This window comes from Cydia pomonella, chromosome 6 (assembly GCF_033807575.1).
Source record: "Cydia pomonella isolate Wapato2018A chromosome 6, ilCydPomo1, whole genome shotgun sequence".
Taxonomy (NCBI): domain Eukaryota; kingdom Metazoa; phylum Arthropoda; class Insecta; order Lepidoptera; family Tortricidae; genus Cydia; species Cydia pomonella.
This window is the reverse complement of record NC_084708.1, coordinates 11,379,060-11,392,736: the sequence shown is the minus strand read 5'-3', so window position 1 is coordinate 11,392,736 and position 13,677 is coordinate 11,379,060. Positions and strand designations below refer to the sequence as shown.

The window sequence follows — 13,677 nt, the reverse complement described above, 5'->3', positions numbered from 1 at the left end:
CGTCGCCTGACGACGAAGGCGAGGAGCTGGACGAGGCGGGCGGAGGTGGTGGTCGTGCGCTTCGTACCGCTTTTGCCCGTGATCTTGTGATCATTCTCACTAAATATAATTATAAGTCGCCATTTGACAGTTTCATTCGTATGTGTATATAATTCTTGCACAATTCGTCTTGATTTATATATTTGATGGTACACATTTTAGCAGCAGTAAAAATACACAAAAACTGTTAAAAATAGGCTAAATCGGCGGTAAATATAATACAAAATTAATTTAAATAGTGAGAAATTTCGCTAGACACGTCTGTCATTGTCAGCGGTAATTTTTTTTTATTTTTTTTTTATTATTATTATTATTAATCCATAAGTTTTAAACAAATATAGGTTGCAGATCGGAAATTATGATAAATTATGATCGAAAATGTATAAATATCGATTATTTATAAATTTACAAAAGTATAAATAATCCTGAATTTTTTTTTATCAAATATAGACTAAATTACAAATATCTACGTAGGTATATACTTTAATCTACGGACTCAAATTACATGCACCGCGTGCAAACACTTATAAAATCATAATATTTAATCTCATTATTAAGTGTCTTTAATCTCATTATTTTCGGGAAATTACCATACGGACTTATTTTGAAATACGCAATCAATAATTTATCCATTTACCTAAATAATCTCTTATAAGTACATAACGATTTAATAAGAAGGGCATCAATTACCCTACTTTCGGGAAATTACCCTATTCAACATACTGGTCATACTCCTGTTCCGCAGAAATTGAAATTAAAATATCGTGATTTTACGTACGATAACATGATAATTGATAAACTGACCTATGAAAAGTTATCCCATCTCTTTTTTTCGTCTGATCTGTATAATTCTTATAACACTTGACCACGCATGTCGGCATATTTTTTATTTTTCTTCCACCAATTTACTCAAATGACATGTCGATCCGACTGACGGCAAATTGGTGGATGAGGGCAAAGAGCATATAATCACTACGTTTGATGAGGGCATAGAGATAACTGTCAATGTCTGTGTGTCACGCGTAAATACAAACGTAGTGATTATATGCTCTTTTCCAAATTTTGCAGTGAGATGTGGCGTTTCGGTTCTCAATTTTGCTATAAACAAGAATCATTTGGTACATGAATGACTACAATTTGATTCAACATATCTCGTACGAGGGGCTGGAATGATTAACAATCGAAGATTCATTTGAAAAAACTGATAAAATACCTTCCGAGTTTTCTTCATTTTTTTGGCGAAAACAGGGTTTTATTATATTTTATTTCCGCAAATTGTACGCATATTTTGCTTTAAAAATAATATTATAGCAAACTGTAACTTTATGTTAACCTATAAAAAAAATCGTAACTATGGGACCTACATTGCCGTAAATTTATATTTTTTTAAAACACGTATAAATCACGCAGCAGCGACGCCCCGCTCTCAGTCCGCGCGGAGCGCGCTTAGAGGACGGACCTGTGCTCGATTGTCAGGCATTCGTTGCGATCGTAATCAGCTACGGAGTTCCGAGAAGTGCTATATACTGCGATTAGAAAATCTTAATAAAAGTTCATTTTTTACAGTATGCCTAACAGACTCGCTTATTGATGGATTTTCAGTGTTACTTTTTTTTAATACTAAGTCGGTGGCAAACAAGCATACGGCCCGCATATGTACGCCTGCAACTCCAGAGGAGTTACATGCGCGTTGCCGACCCCCTCCCGCCCCTCGTTGAGCTCTGGCAACCTTACTCACCGGCAGGAACACAACACTATGAGTAAGGTCTAGTGTTATTTGGCTGCGATTTTCTGAAAAACGCATTTTCACTTGAAATTACGTTAGGGTTTGCATTATTATTTTTGACCCGGATGAAGTCCAAGTTCTCATGATGGAGTCAGGAGTTGGTCACCAGAACTCCTAATCTACTAATTATAATCCCATCGTGTTTGGGCTCAAAAGATTTGCCCTGACGAACACCATCGATCTAGATGAGGTCCAGGGTCTCATGATGGAGTCAGGAATTGGTCACTAGAACTCCTAATCTACTCATTATAATTCCATCGTGTTTGGGCTCAACAGAGTTGCCCTGATGAGCACCTTCAATCTAGATGAGGTCCAGGGTCTCATGATGGAGTCAGGAGCTGGTCACTAGAACTCCTAATCTACTCATCATAACTCCATCGTGTTTGGGTTCAATAGAGTTGCCCTGACGAGCACCATCAATCTAGATGAGGTCCAGGGTCTCATGATGGAGTCAGGAGCTGGTCACCAGAACTCCTAATCTAATCATCAAAACTCCATCGTGTTTGGGCTCAATAGATTTGCCCTGATGAACACCATCGATCTAGATGAGGCCCAGGGTCTCATGATGGAGTCAGGAGTTGGTCACCAGAACTCCTAAACTACTCATCATAACCTCATCGTGTTCGGGCTCAATAGATTTGCCCTGACGAGCATCATCAATCTAGATAAAGTCCAGGGTCTCATGATGGAGTCAGGAGTTGGTCACTAGAACTCCTAATCTACTCATTATAATTCCAACGTGTTTGGGCTCAAAAATTTGCCCTGATGAGCACCATCGATCTAGATGAGGTCCAGGGTCTCATGATGGAGTCAGGAGTCGGTCACCAGAACTCCTACTCTACTCATCATAACTCCATCGTGTTTGGGCTCAATAGAGTTGCCCTGACGAGCAACTTCAATCTAGATGAGGTCCAGGGTCTCATGATGGAGTCAGGAGCTGGTCACCAGAACTCCTAATCTACTCATCATAACTCCATCGTGTTTGGGTTCAATAGAGTTGCCCTGACGAGCACCATCAATCTAGATGAGGTCCAGAGTCTCATGATGGAGTCAGGAGCTGGTTACCAGAACTCCTAATCTACTCATCATAACTCCATCGTGTTTGGGCTCAATAGATTTGCCCTGATGAACACCATCGATCTAGATGAGGCCCAGGGTCTCATGATGGAGTCAGGAGTTGGTCACCAGAACTCCTAATCTACTCATCATAACCTCATCGTGTTCGGGCTCAATAGATTTGCCCTGACGAGCATCATCAATCTAGATAAAGTCCATGGTCTCATGATGGAGTCAGGAGTTGGTCACTATAACTCCTAATCTACTCATTATAATTCCAACGTGTTTGGTCTCAAAAGATTTGCCCTGATGAGCACCATCGATCTAGATGAGGTCCAGGGTCTCATGATGGAGTCAGAAGTTGGTCACCAGAACTCCTAATCTACTCATCATAACTCCATCGTGTTTGGGCTCAATAGATTTGCCCTGATGAACACCATCGATCTAGATGAGGTCCAGGGTCTCATGATGGAGTCAGGAGTTGGTCACCAGAACTCCTAAACTACTCATCATAACCTCATCGTGTTTGGGCTCAATAGATTTGCCCTGACGAGCATCATCAATCTAGATAAAGTCCAGGGTCTCATGATGGAGTCAGGAGTTGGTCACTAGAACTCCTAATCTACTCATTATAATTCCAACGTGTTTGGGCTCAAAAGATTTGCCCTGACGAGCACCATCGATCTAGATGAGGTCCAGGGTCTCATGATGGAGTCAGGAGTTGGTCACCAGAACTCCTAATCTACTCATCATAACTCCATCGTGTATGGGCTCAATAGAGTTGCCCTAACGAGCACCATCAATCTAGATCAGGTCCAGGGTCTCATGATGGACTCAGGAGATGATCACCAGAACTCCTAGTCTATTCATCATAACTCCATCGTGTTTGGGCTCAAAAGATTTGTTCTGACGAGTACCATCGATCTAGATTAAGTCGAGGGTCTCATGATGGACTCAGTAGTTGGTCACCAGAACTCCTAATCTATTCATCATAATGGTAATTTGATGGTGCTTGTCGGAGTAAATCTATTGAGCCCAAACACGATGGAGTTATGATAAATAGATTACGAGTTCTGGTGACCAACTCCTGACTCCATCATGAGACCTTGGACTTCATCTAGATCGATGGTACTCGTCAGGGCAAATCTTTTGAGCCCAAACACGATGGAATTATAATGAGTAGATTAGGAGTTCTAGTGACCAACTCCTGACTCCATCATGAGACCCTGAACATCATCTAGATTGATGGTGCTCGTGAGGGCAAATCTATTGAGCCCAAACACGATGAAGTTATGATGAGTAGATTAGGAATTATGGTGACCAACTCCTGACTCCATCATGAGACCCTGGACTTCATCTAGATCGATGGTACTCGTCAGGGCAAATCTTTTGAGCCCAAACACGATGGAATTATAATGAGTAGATTAGGAGTTCTAGTGACCAACTCCTGACTCCATCATGAGACCTTGAACATCATCTAGATTGATGGTGCTCGTGAGGGCAAATCTATTGAGCCCAAACACGATGGAGTTATGATGAGTAGATTAGGAATTATGGTGACCAACTCCTGACTCCATCATGAGACCCTGGACTTCATCTAGATCGATGGTACTCGTCAGGGCAAATCTTTTGAGCCCAAACACGATGGAATTATAATGAGTCGATTAGGAGTTCTGGTGACCAACTCCTGACTCCATCATGAGACCCTGGACTTCATCTAGATCGATGGTACTCGTCAGGGCAAATCTTTTGAGCCCAAACACGATGGAATTATAATGAGTAGATTAGGAGTTCTAGTGACCAACTCCTGACTCCATCATGAGACCCTGAACATCATCTAGATTGATGGTGCTCGTGAGAGCAAATCTATTGAGCCCAAACACGATGGAGTTATGATGAGTAGATTAGGAATTATGGTGACCAACTCCTGACTCCATCATGAGACCCTGGACTTCATCTAGATTGATGGTACTCGTCAGGGCAAATCTTTTGAGCCCAAACACGATGGAATTATAATGAGTAGATTAGGAGTTCTGGTGACCAACTCCTGACTCCATCATGAGACCCTGGACTTCATTTAGATCGATGGTACTCGTCAGGGCAAATCTATTGAGCTCGAATACGATGGAATTATAATGAGTAGATTAGGAGTTCTAGTGACCTACTCCTGACTCCATCATGAGACCCTGGACTTCATCTAGATTGATGGTGCTCATCAGGGTAAATCTATTGAGCCCAAACTCGATGGAGTTATGATGAGTAGATTAGGAGTTCTGGGGAGTTCTGGTGACCAACTCCTGACTCCGTCATGAGACCCTGGACCTCATCTAGATCGATGGTGTTCGTCAGGGCAAATCTTTTGAGCCCAAGCACGATGGAATTATAATGAGTAGATTAGGAGTTCTGGTGACCAACTCCTGACTCCATCATAAGAACCTGGATGGACTTCATTCGGGTCAAAAATAATAATACAAACCCTAACGTGATTTCAAATAACACTGAAACTTTATAGCACTAATGTGCGCAAACGATTGGCATCTTGACTACGAAGCATGGGTGCGTAGCCACCATGCCAATCGATACGACAACGAAACACTATCTGTCTCTCTCTCGTACTAATATGCACAAACGATTGGCATCTTGGTTGGGCAGCATGGGTGCGTAGCCAACATGCCAAACGTTTACGATACGACAAGGAAACACTATCTGTCTCTCTATCGCACTAATATGCGCAATCGATTGGCTTCTTGGCTAGGTATCATGGGTGCGTAGCCAACATGCCAATCGTTTACGATACGACAACGAAACACTACTCTCTCTCTATCGCACTAATATACGCAAAAGATTGGTATTTTGGCTAGGCACTAAGCAAGTGTGTGGCCAACATGCCAATCGTTTACGATACGACAACGAAACACTATCTGTCTCTTTATCGCACTAATATACTTTATTTATACCTGCAGTCATTTAGTAACTTCTTCATTTTCCATTGGTGTGAAAGAGACAGAATAAAGAGCAAGGGTTATAGTACACTCTGTAGTCTGTACACTTAGTAGTAGTGTACATAAAAAAAAAACTACTGTGCATATACAATAAAATAAAGAGTGCCCGTATGATATCATATGACACTAAAATTAATGTTGCTTGAAATTATATTGAAAACTATCAAGATTATTCTAGTCTGCATTGAAACGCGCGTCGCGTTGCCGGCGCTCGCGTACCGAGCGCCAACGCCATCTATCGAGCGTTATTTCGTGAAATCGGAGAACGCTCCAAGGATTAAGGGCTCTTAAACTTTTTACCTAAATCGATTCACAGATGTTTAGCCGTGAAAAAGTGACAAAGAGACAGACAGTATTAATTCCAGTTTCCAATTACAACAGTTGTAATGTGATTTATAGAATTTATAGACATAAAGCTGATTATTTTTGACCGGTATTTTTACTATTCGGCTTGGCACCGACTTCAAACATATCAGTTAGTAACGCATATACTTAAAAAGGATAATATTTTATTGTATCCTTTTTGAAGTCGGTTTACTTTCTTTCGTAAAAAGTTTTTATTTTACCATTTTTAGTTTTAAGGTTATGACTTATGAGTGACACGTGACGCATGAATGAAAATCATAATCATGTTTTACACTTAATTCGTTAACTTTAATAAATAATCAGTATTTTTCTCGAGAATTCATTCCTGCTACCACTCTAAATCGATCCTCCGCCCCCCACTGATTACTGAAACCCTTGACCACCGAACCTTGAACCGCCATTCCCCGACCCCTTAACCCCAGACAGTATTCCCTTAACTTCCAACCCCCGACCACTCATGTCCTACCCCCCGATTCCTCAACTCCCTACCCCTCAGTCCCCGACCCATCAACTCACCGCCACCTCAACCCCCTAACCTCTCAAACCCTGACTCAAGCCCCAACCTTAGACCCCCGTCTACCTTCACCACCACCGTCTACCTCACCAACCTCTCACACCTACCCCTTACCTCTTATTTCCAACACTACATTATTTCCAACACTACATACCTACATCAAAAACCATAATTCATAATACAACCAATTATAAGAGGTACGTTCCAGATATCGCCCGTGGTCTTCATAATCAGTAATATCAGTAAGTAGCCTTACCACAAGTTTGACACTGACATATTCGCTAACGTAACTTACTTTCTATGCATCTCGCTCGTACTGGCATCCTATTAATGCGAGCGAGATGTACCTATAGAAAGTAAGTTACAAACACGTCAGCTAGTATGTAGAGTCAAACTTGTGGTAGGGCTACAGTTACACTACATCAAATTGGTAGTTCTCGAGAGGAAATGCTTGAGTTGCTCAAGAATACAGTTGAATCACCTGTACCTTTAAAAATTGAGGAGTTTCTTCAATTCCTCGTAGATTCCATCATCAGATCAGAACCAAAAATATTATGGGACCACCTTGGAGGTAACTCACTTCAAACAGAAAAAAGAATTACTCAAATCGGACCACGGGTGTCGGAGTAATCGGTGAACGTGCATACAAAAAAACCATCAGAACCATCGAAAAAAATCATCATCATCAGATACACTTCATCAAATTGATGGTTTTTGAAAGGAAATGCTCGTGTGCTACTCTGCAGCGGCGCCACCACAATGAAAATTAATGAATTATAGCATGGAATGATGTACCTAAAACGTGCATCATGTACCTATAATATTTATGGCTGTACCTGTACTAGGGAGCGAAATAATGCGCATTGAAAGTGGCGCCGCTGGGGAGCATACTCTGTAGCGGCGCCACTTAGTACACATAGATATAAATGATATTAGCTATTGTGTTCTTATGGAAATTGATGTAGTACTGCTGTAACATATCAAACATTCGTCCGCCATTTTGTAATTTCTGTGATGAAATAATCTTTAAGAAAAAAAAACCGACTTCAATTTTGAATTTCATACAATGAAATTAAAAAGACAACGTATACGACATACAGAGACTGGACGTACGGGGGAATTGGACATTCGAGGCCAGAAAGGTCCTACGCCTAATCATGTAGAAAAGGAGGTAACATGTTTTGTTTTTGTCACTGCACCCACCTTGACACATTTCAGATTTACCCTATGGTTGCCTGGTAGGATATCCGCAATAGGGTATTCGACTGTATTTAAAATAAATTATTTCTCACCATGCAGGAAATAAAGCACCAGATAATTATTAAAAAAACTAAATAGAATAGAAATATAAAATGTGCCTTGAAAAATTTGTCTTGAAAATCTAATTTGCTTAACAAACACAGCGAAGAGGACAAATCGCCATACGTGTACTATGCGTCGTTGAAGAGTTCCATTTTGATCATCATCAGCAGTTCCACTTCATCAAATGTCACTTTTTTATATGTAAATGCTAGTTGTTAACCTTTTCAACGCTTTTCCACACATGTCAAGAAATGCCATGAACGAAAAAAGTTAACTGGTGAAGAGCGAATATGAAGCTTAACTGACAGTAGGAAAGTCGCTTTGACAACGTCCGCCATAGCCTTTTTAATGGCCATTGGCGTCGCGGGCACGACAGACGATAACTGTTTTAGTAGTCTTTGGCGTTGAAAAGGTTAAAGAAAATACAAAAATTACTATATCCCTCGATTCCTCATGGATCCCATCATCAGAACTGAGTTTTGACAAAAACGGGACCAATCTGTATAATCAATTTAAAAAAAATTCAAAATCGGTTCAGAAATGACGGAGTTATGGTGTAACAAACATTAAAAAAAAAAACAACCGAACCTCCTCTTTTGGAAATCTTGAAGTCGGTCAAAAATAACAAAATGCAATATGGGGTTGCTGGAGAGCATGACGTAATAAAGTGTCATCAACCGCACGTCAAAAATTGCACGTATACGAACCACTGTACAGTCACGTCTGAAAATATCGATACAAACAAAGTGCCAAAAATATGTATACACTACCTAAATTATATAGGCAATAAGGTCGTATACATATTTTTGACACTTTGTCCATATCGATATTTTCCGCGCGACGCGACTGTACAAACCTGACCAAAATCACGATTTGATATAAGTCGGGGCATGAAATATACTGACTTTATATCAAGTCAATGGCGAAAAGGTTAAATTTGCTAACATATAACATTAACATTTGCACTTCGTGCGGTGGGACCATGGTAAAAAAAAATAACTCTTAGACCCACTGGCCAACACTGTTTAGAACAGTTGGCCAATGGGTACAATGATACTTGTGGACCCACCAGGGGCATGTTGGTAGGACGAGGAGTCCATAAAAACACATGTATCTCTTATTATATACTTGTCCACTATAGTCACTAGTTACATTAGCTATTGGCGTTCTTCGTGGCTTGGTAGTGTACCTCTACCCTACCTACTTTACTACGCTATGCTGAAGCCGGTACTTGTACAGATGCTAATGCTTGAAGGTATGGAAATAACTTACGATGGCAGGGTTCTTGGCTTTCACAGCCAGGGATTTACTTTACGATAACCTGGCGCGGCCGCGGTATCGGGCAACCTACTTTTACAAAAATTACAAAATAAAACTGAATTACTCGATAAACATTTATTTTTCCGAAGACTTCATATCATTTTGCACTTTTTCTTATCCACTGGTGATATACGAGAAGCTCAGCACAGCTTCATGACCAAGACCGGGAGTCCTGCCGGCATCCCGCCCGCGGGCGCCGACGCGCCGCCGCCTCCCGCCCCGGAACAACCTGTGCAACATTCAGGCGTCAGCAATTTCATTTTATTGTGATGATGGCCACTAGCCGCTTTACTGGAGGAACCAAGAGCCACGGATGGCTCTCCTTCCTTTGAAATCCAACCGCCCCCGCCACTCTTCAGTGGATTGCGACCTGGCTGAATCCCGGCCGGTGTCTCAAAACAGTCCGCTTTACAAGGCAAATCCCACACGCAGGGCGGGGGCGGCTGCCAGTGAACACAACCCGGTCTCGTACAAGGTTTTTCCACTACAGGCGGCTTAGGCTTACGAACGCGACCTCCTGGCCCTGCCACTGGTTTGTCACTAGATTCTGCCAACTCTTTGCCTTCGAAGCGCTTTATAATTGTATCTAAAGTTTTCTCATCAAACACAAACGCTGGAAATTGCCCACCTGATTGGGAATCAACAGCGGCTTTATCAGATTTGCAGGGGCATCGTGAAGATGTATTTGCAGAAGCCTTCGGTTGGACTGGAACGTTAGTTACGAAACAGGCTCCAGTGGCCGCACCAGGTTGACTATGTTTATCATTGTCTCGAGTAGTTGGACATGAACACTTACAGCATTTTTCACCTCTGCTTCCGCCGGCGTCTGGGACAACTCCTTTGAGTTCGCAAACAATAAATCTCTTGCCACCAGACTGAGAGCCGCCTGCCGCTTGCCCACCGGAGCTGCCCCCGCCGGCCGCGGCGTAGTGGGCTGCAAACGGCGCAGGGTCCGCGAGCCCACGGGCGCGAGCTAACTGACTAGGAGCACACACAGGGTCAGGTAACACTAAACATGCCGGTTCGCCGCCACATCCCGTGCGGCGACAATCATGCTGCAGCCCATTGCGCTTTATACAATGACAACTGTAATACATTATTCCCCCACGCAATTCACGGCTTTTCGTTCTTTTAAGTTGGTTTTCTTTTTCGTCCTTTTTTTGTGCGCCGCCTTCCTCCGCACGCGAAGCTTGGCCTTCTTGGCTTTTTCCTTTCTGTAACCAAAAAATACCGTTATTATCAGATAGAAAAATTGCCACCAACTGTCCGCCATGTGAAATATGGACTTACTACCGAATGCTAGGAAGGACGGCACCAATCTTGCTACCACTGGGAAATCAGATCAAAGTCACTGAAGCGCGTCACGTATGTCTTCCCAGGAGGCGGTCTGCGGACGCACGGCGGACAGCACGGCGGGCAGGGCTTAGGACAACATGGACCCGCCCGGCACAAGTACCGGATGGATCCCTGTTGAAAGAACTGGCAATCTTGCAGGCCATTCCGCTTGAACGCGGATCTCGGGAGACATTGCAACTGTACAAAAATCACAATTACATGTAAATTTTAAGTACTATATGTTAAATAGGATAGAATTAAAAACAATGCTAGCGGTAAGAAACTATTAGGATACAAATGTCGACATTTGCAATATGATGCGTAGCGGCTTGCGACCTTATATAGAATATTAGGACAATGGTTGCCGCTCTCTGCGTTTTCAGATTCTGTTTCATAAATACTTACTGCGGGACCGCAATCTTCATATTTATAGCATACCATGGGACCACACGGAGAACACCTGAAAGCAATTATAACATGTTTTTGTATGATTACGATTCCGGTTCGTTACAGCCAAATATCATAATAACGTGTTTCTAGAATGTCAGAATATCAAAACAGATTATTCTCATAATGTCTAAAGCTCGAAATGACTTACGCCTACTTCTTAAATTACCGTATTCTTAATATGACTATAACTCATTTAAACTCTATCGCGTTTTGATAAATTTTCAATTCTACCATTTCCCAAAATGTCTAAAACTTGTCTTGATCGTGTTTTGATGATTTTTTAATTAAACTATTTCCCAAAATGTCTAAAAATCAAATGAACTAGATGCAAAAACGTCACATTGTCAAAAAAATTCTAAAACACAGTATCTATGGAAAATATTTAAAATTATGATCAAGTTTTCAGTTTTTAAGCAATGAGTAATTAAATTAATTATAATAATAATATCCCCATCGCCCACTGGTTTTCCAGTGCAATCAGTCAACGCAGGGCAGCTTGTGGCGAGCTGTTGGGGAGTAGCGACCCCACGTACCCGAGTACTCCTGGGGAGTTCTGTTACCCGTAGGAAGGTGGGTTGGACAGGATTCTCTACCTCTGGCTTGTCTTAGTTGGCCGTCCAGAGTGGAGTCGTTAGAGCTATACGCTCCATGGTGGAAGTGAAAATTTGCATAAGACGCGACTTGGCACAGTGGCTGTTAACAGCCACTGGGTAGAAAGCAGTGTACACCTCTCGACACCCTGAGCCTTCACACCGGTGTTGCCCTTGAGCGATCTTTGATGTCGCTTTTTTGTGGGGGCCCATTTTGTGGAGGCAAGTCACCGTCTGCCGGAAATAAGATTGTATACCATTTTATTAGGCAGGCGTCCCTGATTTCCCATAGTTAAATTTGATAATATAGTTGAAATTGTATGCTTGTAAAGTTTTGTGGTATAGGTTTTCGTTTACAAAAGCATAGTAGTTATAAATTGCTAAACCAATTCTGATAAAGTGAACTAATTATTTACATAATATTGTCTTCGGTTACCGCGATAGTTTCTCATGAAATAAAACTATGGAAACGGATTATAATTATACGCGATATAATCCGTTTCCATAGTTTTATTTCATAATTATTTACATTTATAAATACGTAACACTAAAAATACTGCGTGGTTAAAATTTTAGGTATTATGAGAAAGTGTCATTATGATGTTTGGGCAAGTTTGAATTTTGGTAATTATGAATCTTATGCATTTTCACTTTCAGTCTTAATAATAATTCGGTATTTGAAGTTATTGTTCATTTTACCAACTATACATTTTGAATATCGGATGTAATGTGTAAATGTTATTATGACATTTGATTGTATTGAAAACAAGTCAATTTGGGAATTTAGGCTTTTTGGAACTAAAACAATTTGGGATTTAGTCAAATGGGTAAAATGACATTATGACATTTGGCTGTAACAAACCGGAATCATGATTACTACATAAAATGTAAATGGCTTTGGATATAAGTCAGGTACTTACATTTTTGTAGTTGAATAAATCCGATCAATTAATGAAATGTGCGAAGGAGACGCTTTTAGATAATAGTTTTTAAATAAATTCTAGAAATTTTATAAGACAGCCAAAATAAATTTTCCTTTTTTCCACAAACAATTTAGAATTTTAATATTTTTTTACAATTTTTTACAAATACGTCCAACGGGTTTCACGGAAATTTGGTATTGTCAGATAAACATTTTTGATTGACTCCAGTTTTTTTAAAGTTCCAAATTTGAAACTTTAATGCCAGTATTCCTGCTAGAAGCAAGCTATTCATTATCATTCTTTATATATATATATCACGTCGGTGCCAAACAAATATACGGCCCTGCACACTCCTTAGTTGGACGAACGGTTGAACTTTTCTAGTTTTTTTTCTTGACATACATTATTTTGATGTTAACAAGTACGCATTCTGCAGATAGCTGTTAATGCCTCTGCATGAGGGTTTTGGCAGTGCTTGGCGCAGGCCACGTTGGCGGGCACGCACAACGGTGCAGGTAGCACGATACAGCAGCTTGAGTTCTGGCAGCACGTCCGTCGACAGTCATATTGTAATCCATTTCTCCGCAGACAATGGCAGTCTGTATACAGTATGCCTCCTCTGAGCTCACGGCTTTTAACTATGTAAACCCCCGAATGCGGTTTTGATCTTGATTTTTTTGGCTCTATTTTACATGAAACGGGCTTGCAAGGCATTGCGAATTTAAATTTAAACCGAATAAAATAAAGGTTTAACGGAAAATTTTGTTTAGCCAAATAACTTGCAATGTAAACGTAACAAAATTTTGTTTTTAACTAAATTGGTACCTAATACTAGTAGGCCCTGATTGTTTAGCTTTAGATGGCTATGACTACAGTCAGATCAAATAATAATTGCAATTTTCAAAGGTGCAATATTACCACAAAGGTTTCATAGAGTCCATACTCGGCTTGTAAGGGTATCATTATCTATTCATAGGCTTCAACCGAAGCTGTG

General features: G+C 40.9%; 1 protein-coding gene across 4 annotated transcripts; it reads right to left on the bottom strand.

Annotated features, from left to right (window-relative positions):
• Positions 1–9,445: 9,445 nt before the first annotated feature.
• Positions 9,446–13,531, bottom strand: LOC133518946 (uncharacterized). Of its 4 annotated transcripts, none has more exons than XM_061852742.1 (4): positions 12,681–13,525; positions 11,126–11,180; positions 10,182–10,599; positions 9,446–9,614 (listed from the first exon to the last, which is right to left on the bottom strand). In XM_061852742.1, coding segments are annotated over exons 1-4 (564 nt in total). In that variant the 5' UTR covers positions 12,683–13,525; the 3' UTR covers positions 9,446–9,525. The 4 variants fall into 4 exon arrangements, 2 of the variants coding, with proteins under 2 accessions (XP_061708726.1, XP_061708725.1); XR_009799558.1 differs by lacking the exon at positions 9,446–9,614 and adding an exon at positions 10,676–10,918 and having other exon boundaries at positions 10,435–10,599; positions 12,681–13,527; XR_009799557.1 differs by lacking the exon at positions 9,446–9,614 and adding an exon at positions 10,679–10,918 and having other exon boundaries at positions 10,435–10,599; positions 12,681–13,521.
• Positions 13,532–13,677: the final 146 nt, after the last annotated feature.

What these genes read in the sequence shown, in the direction of transcription:
- LOC133518946 (XM_061852741.1), bottom strand. An exon ending in ATGAAGATTGCGGTCCCGCA is followed by an intron (nt 10,600 to 11,125) that starts GTAAGTATTTAT and finishes TTTTGGTTACAG; the next exon opens with AAAGGAAAAAGCCAAGAAGG.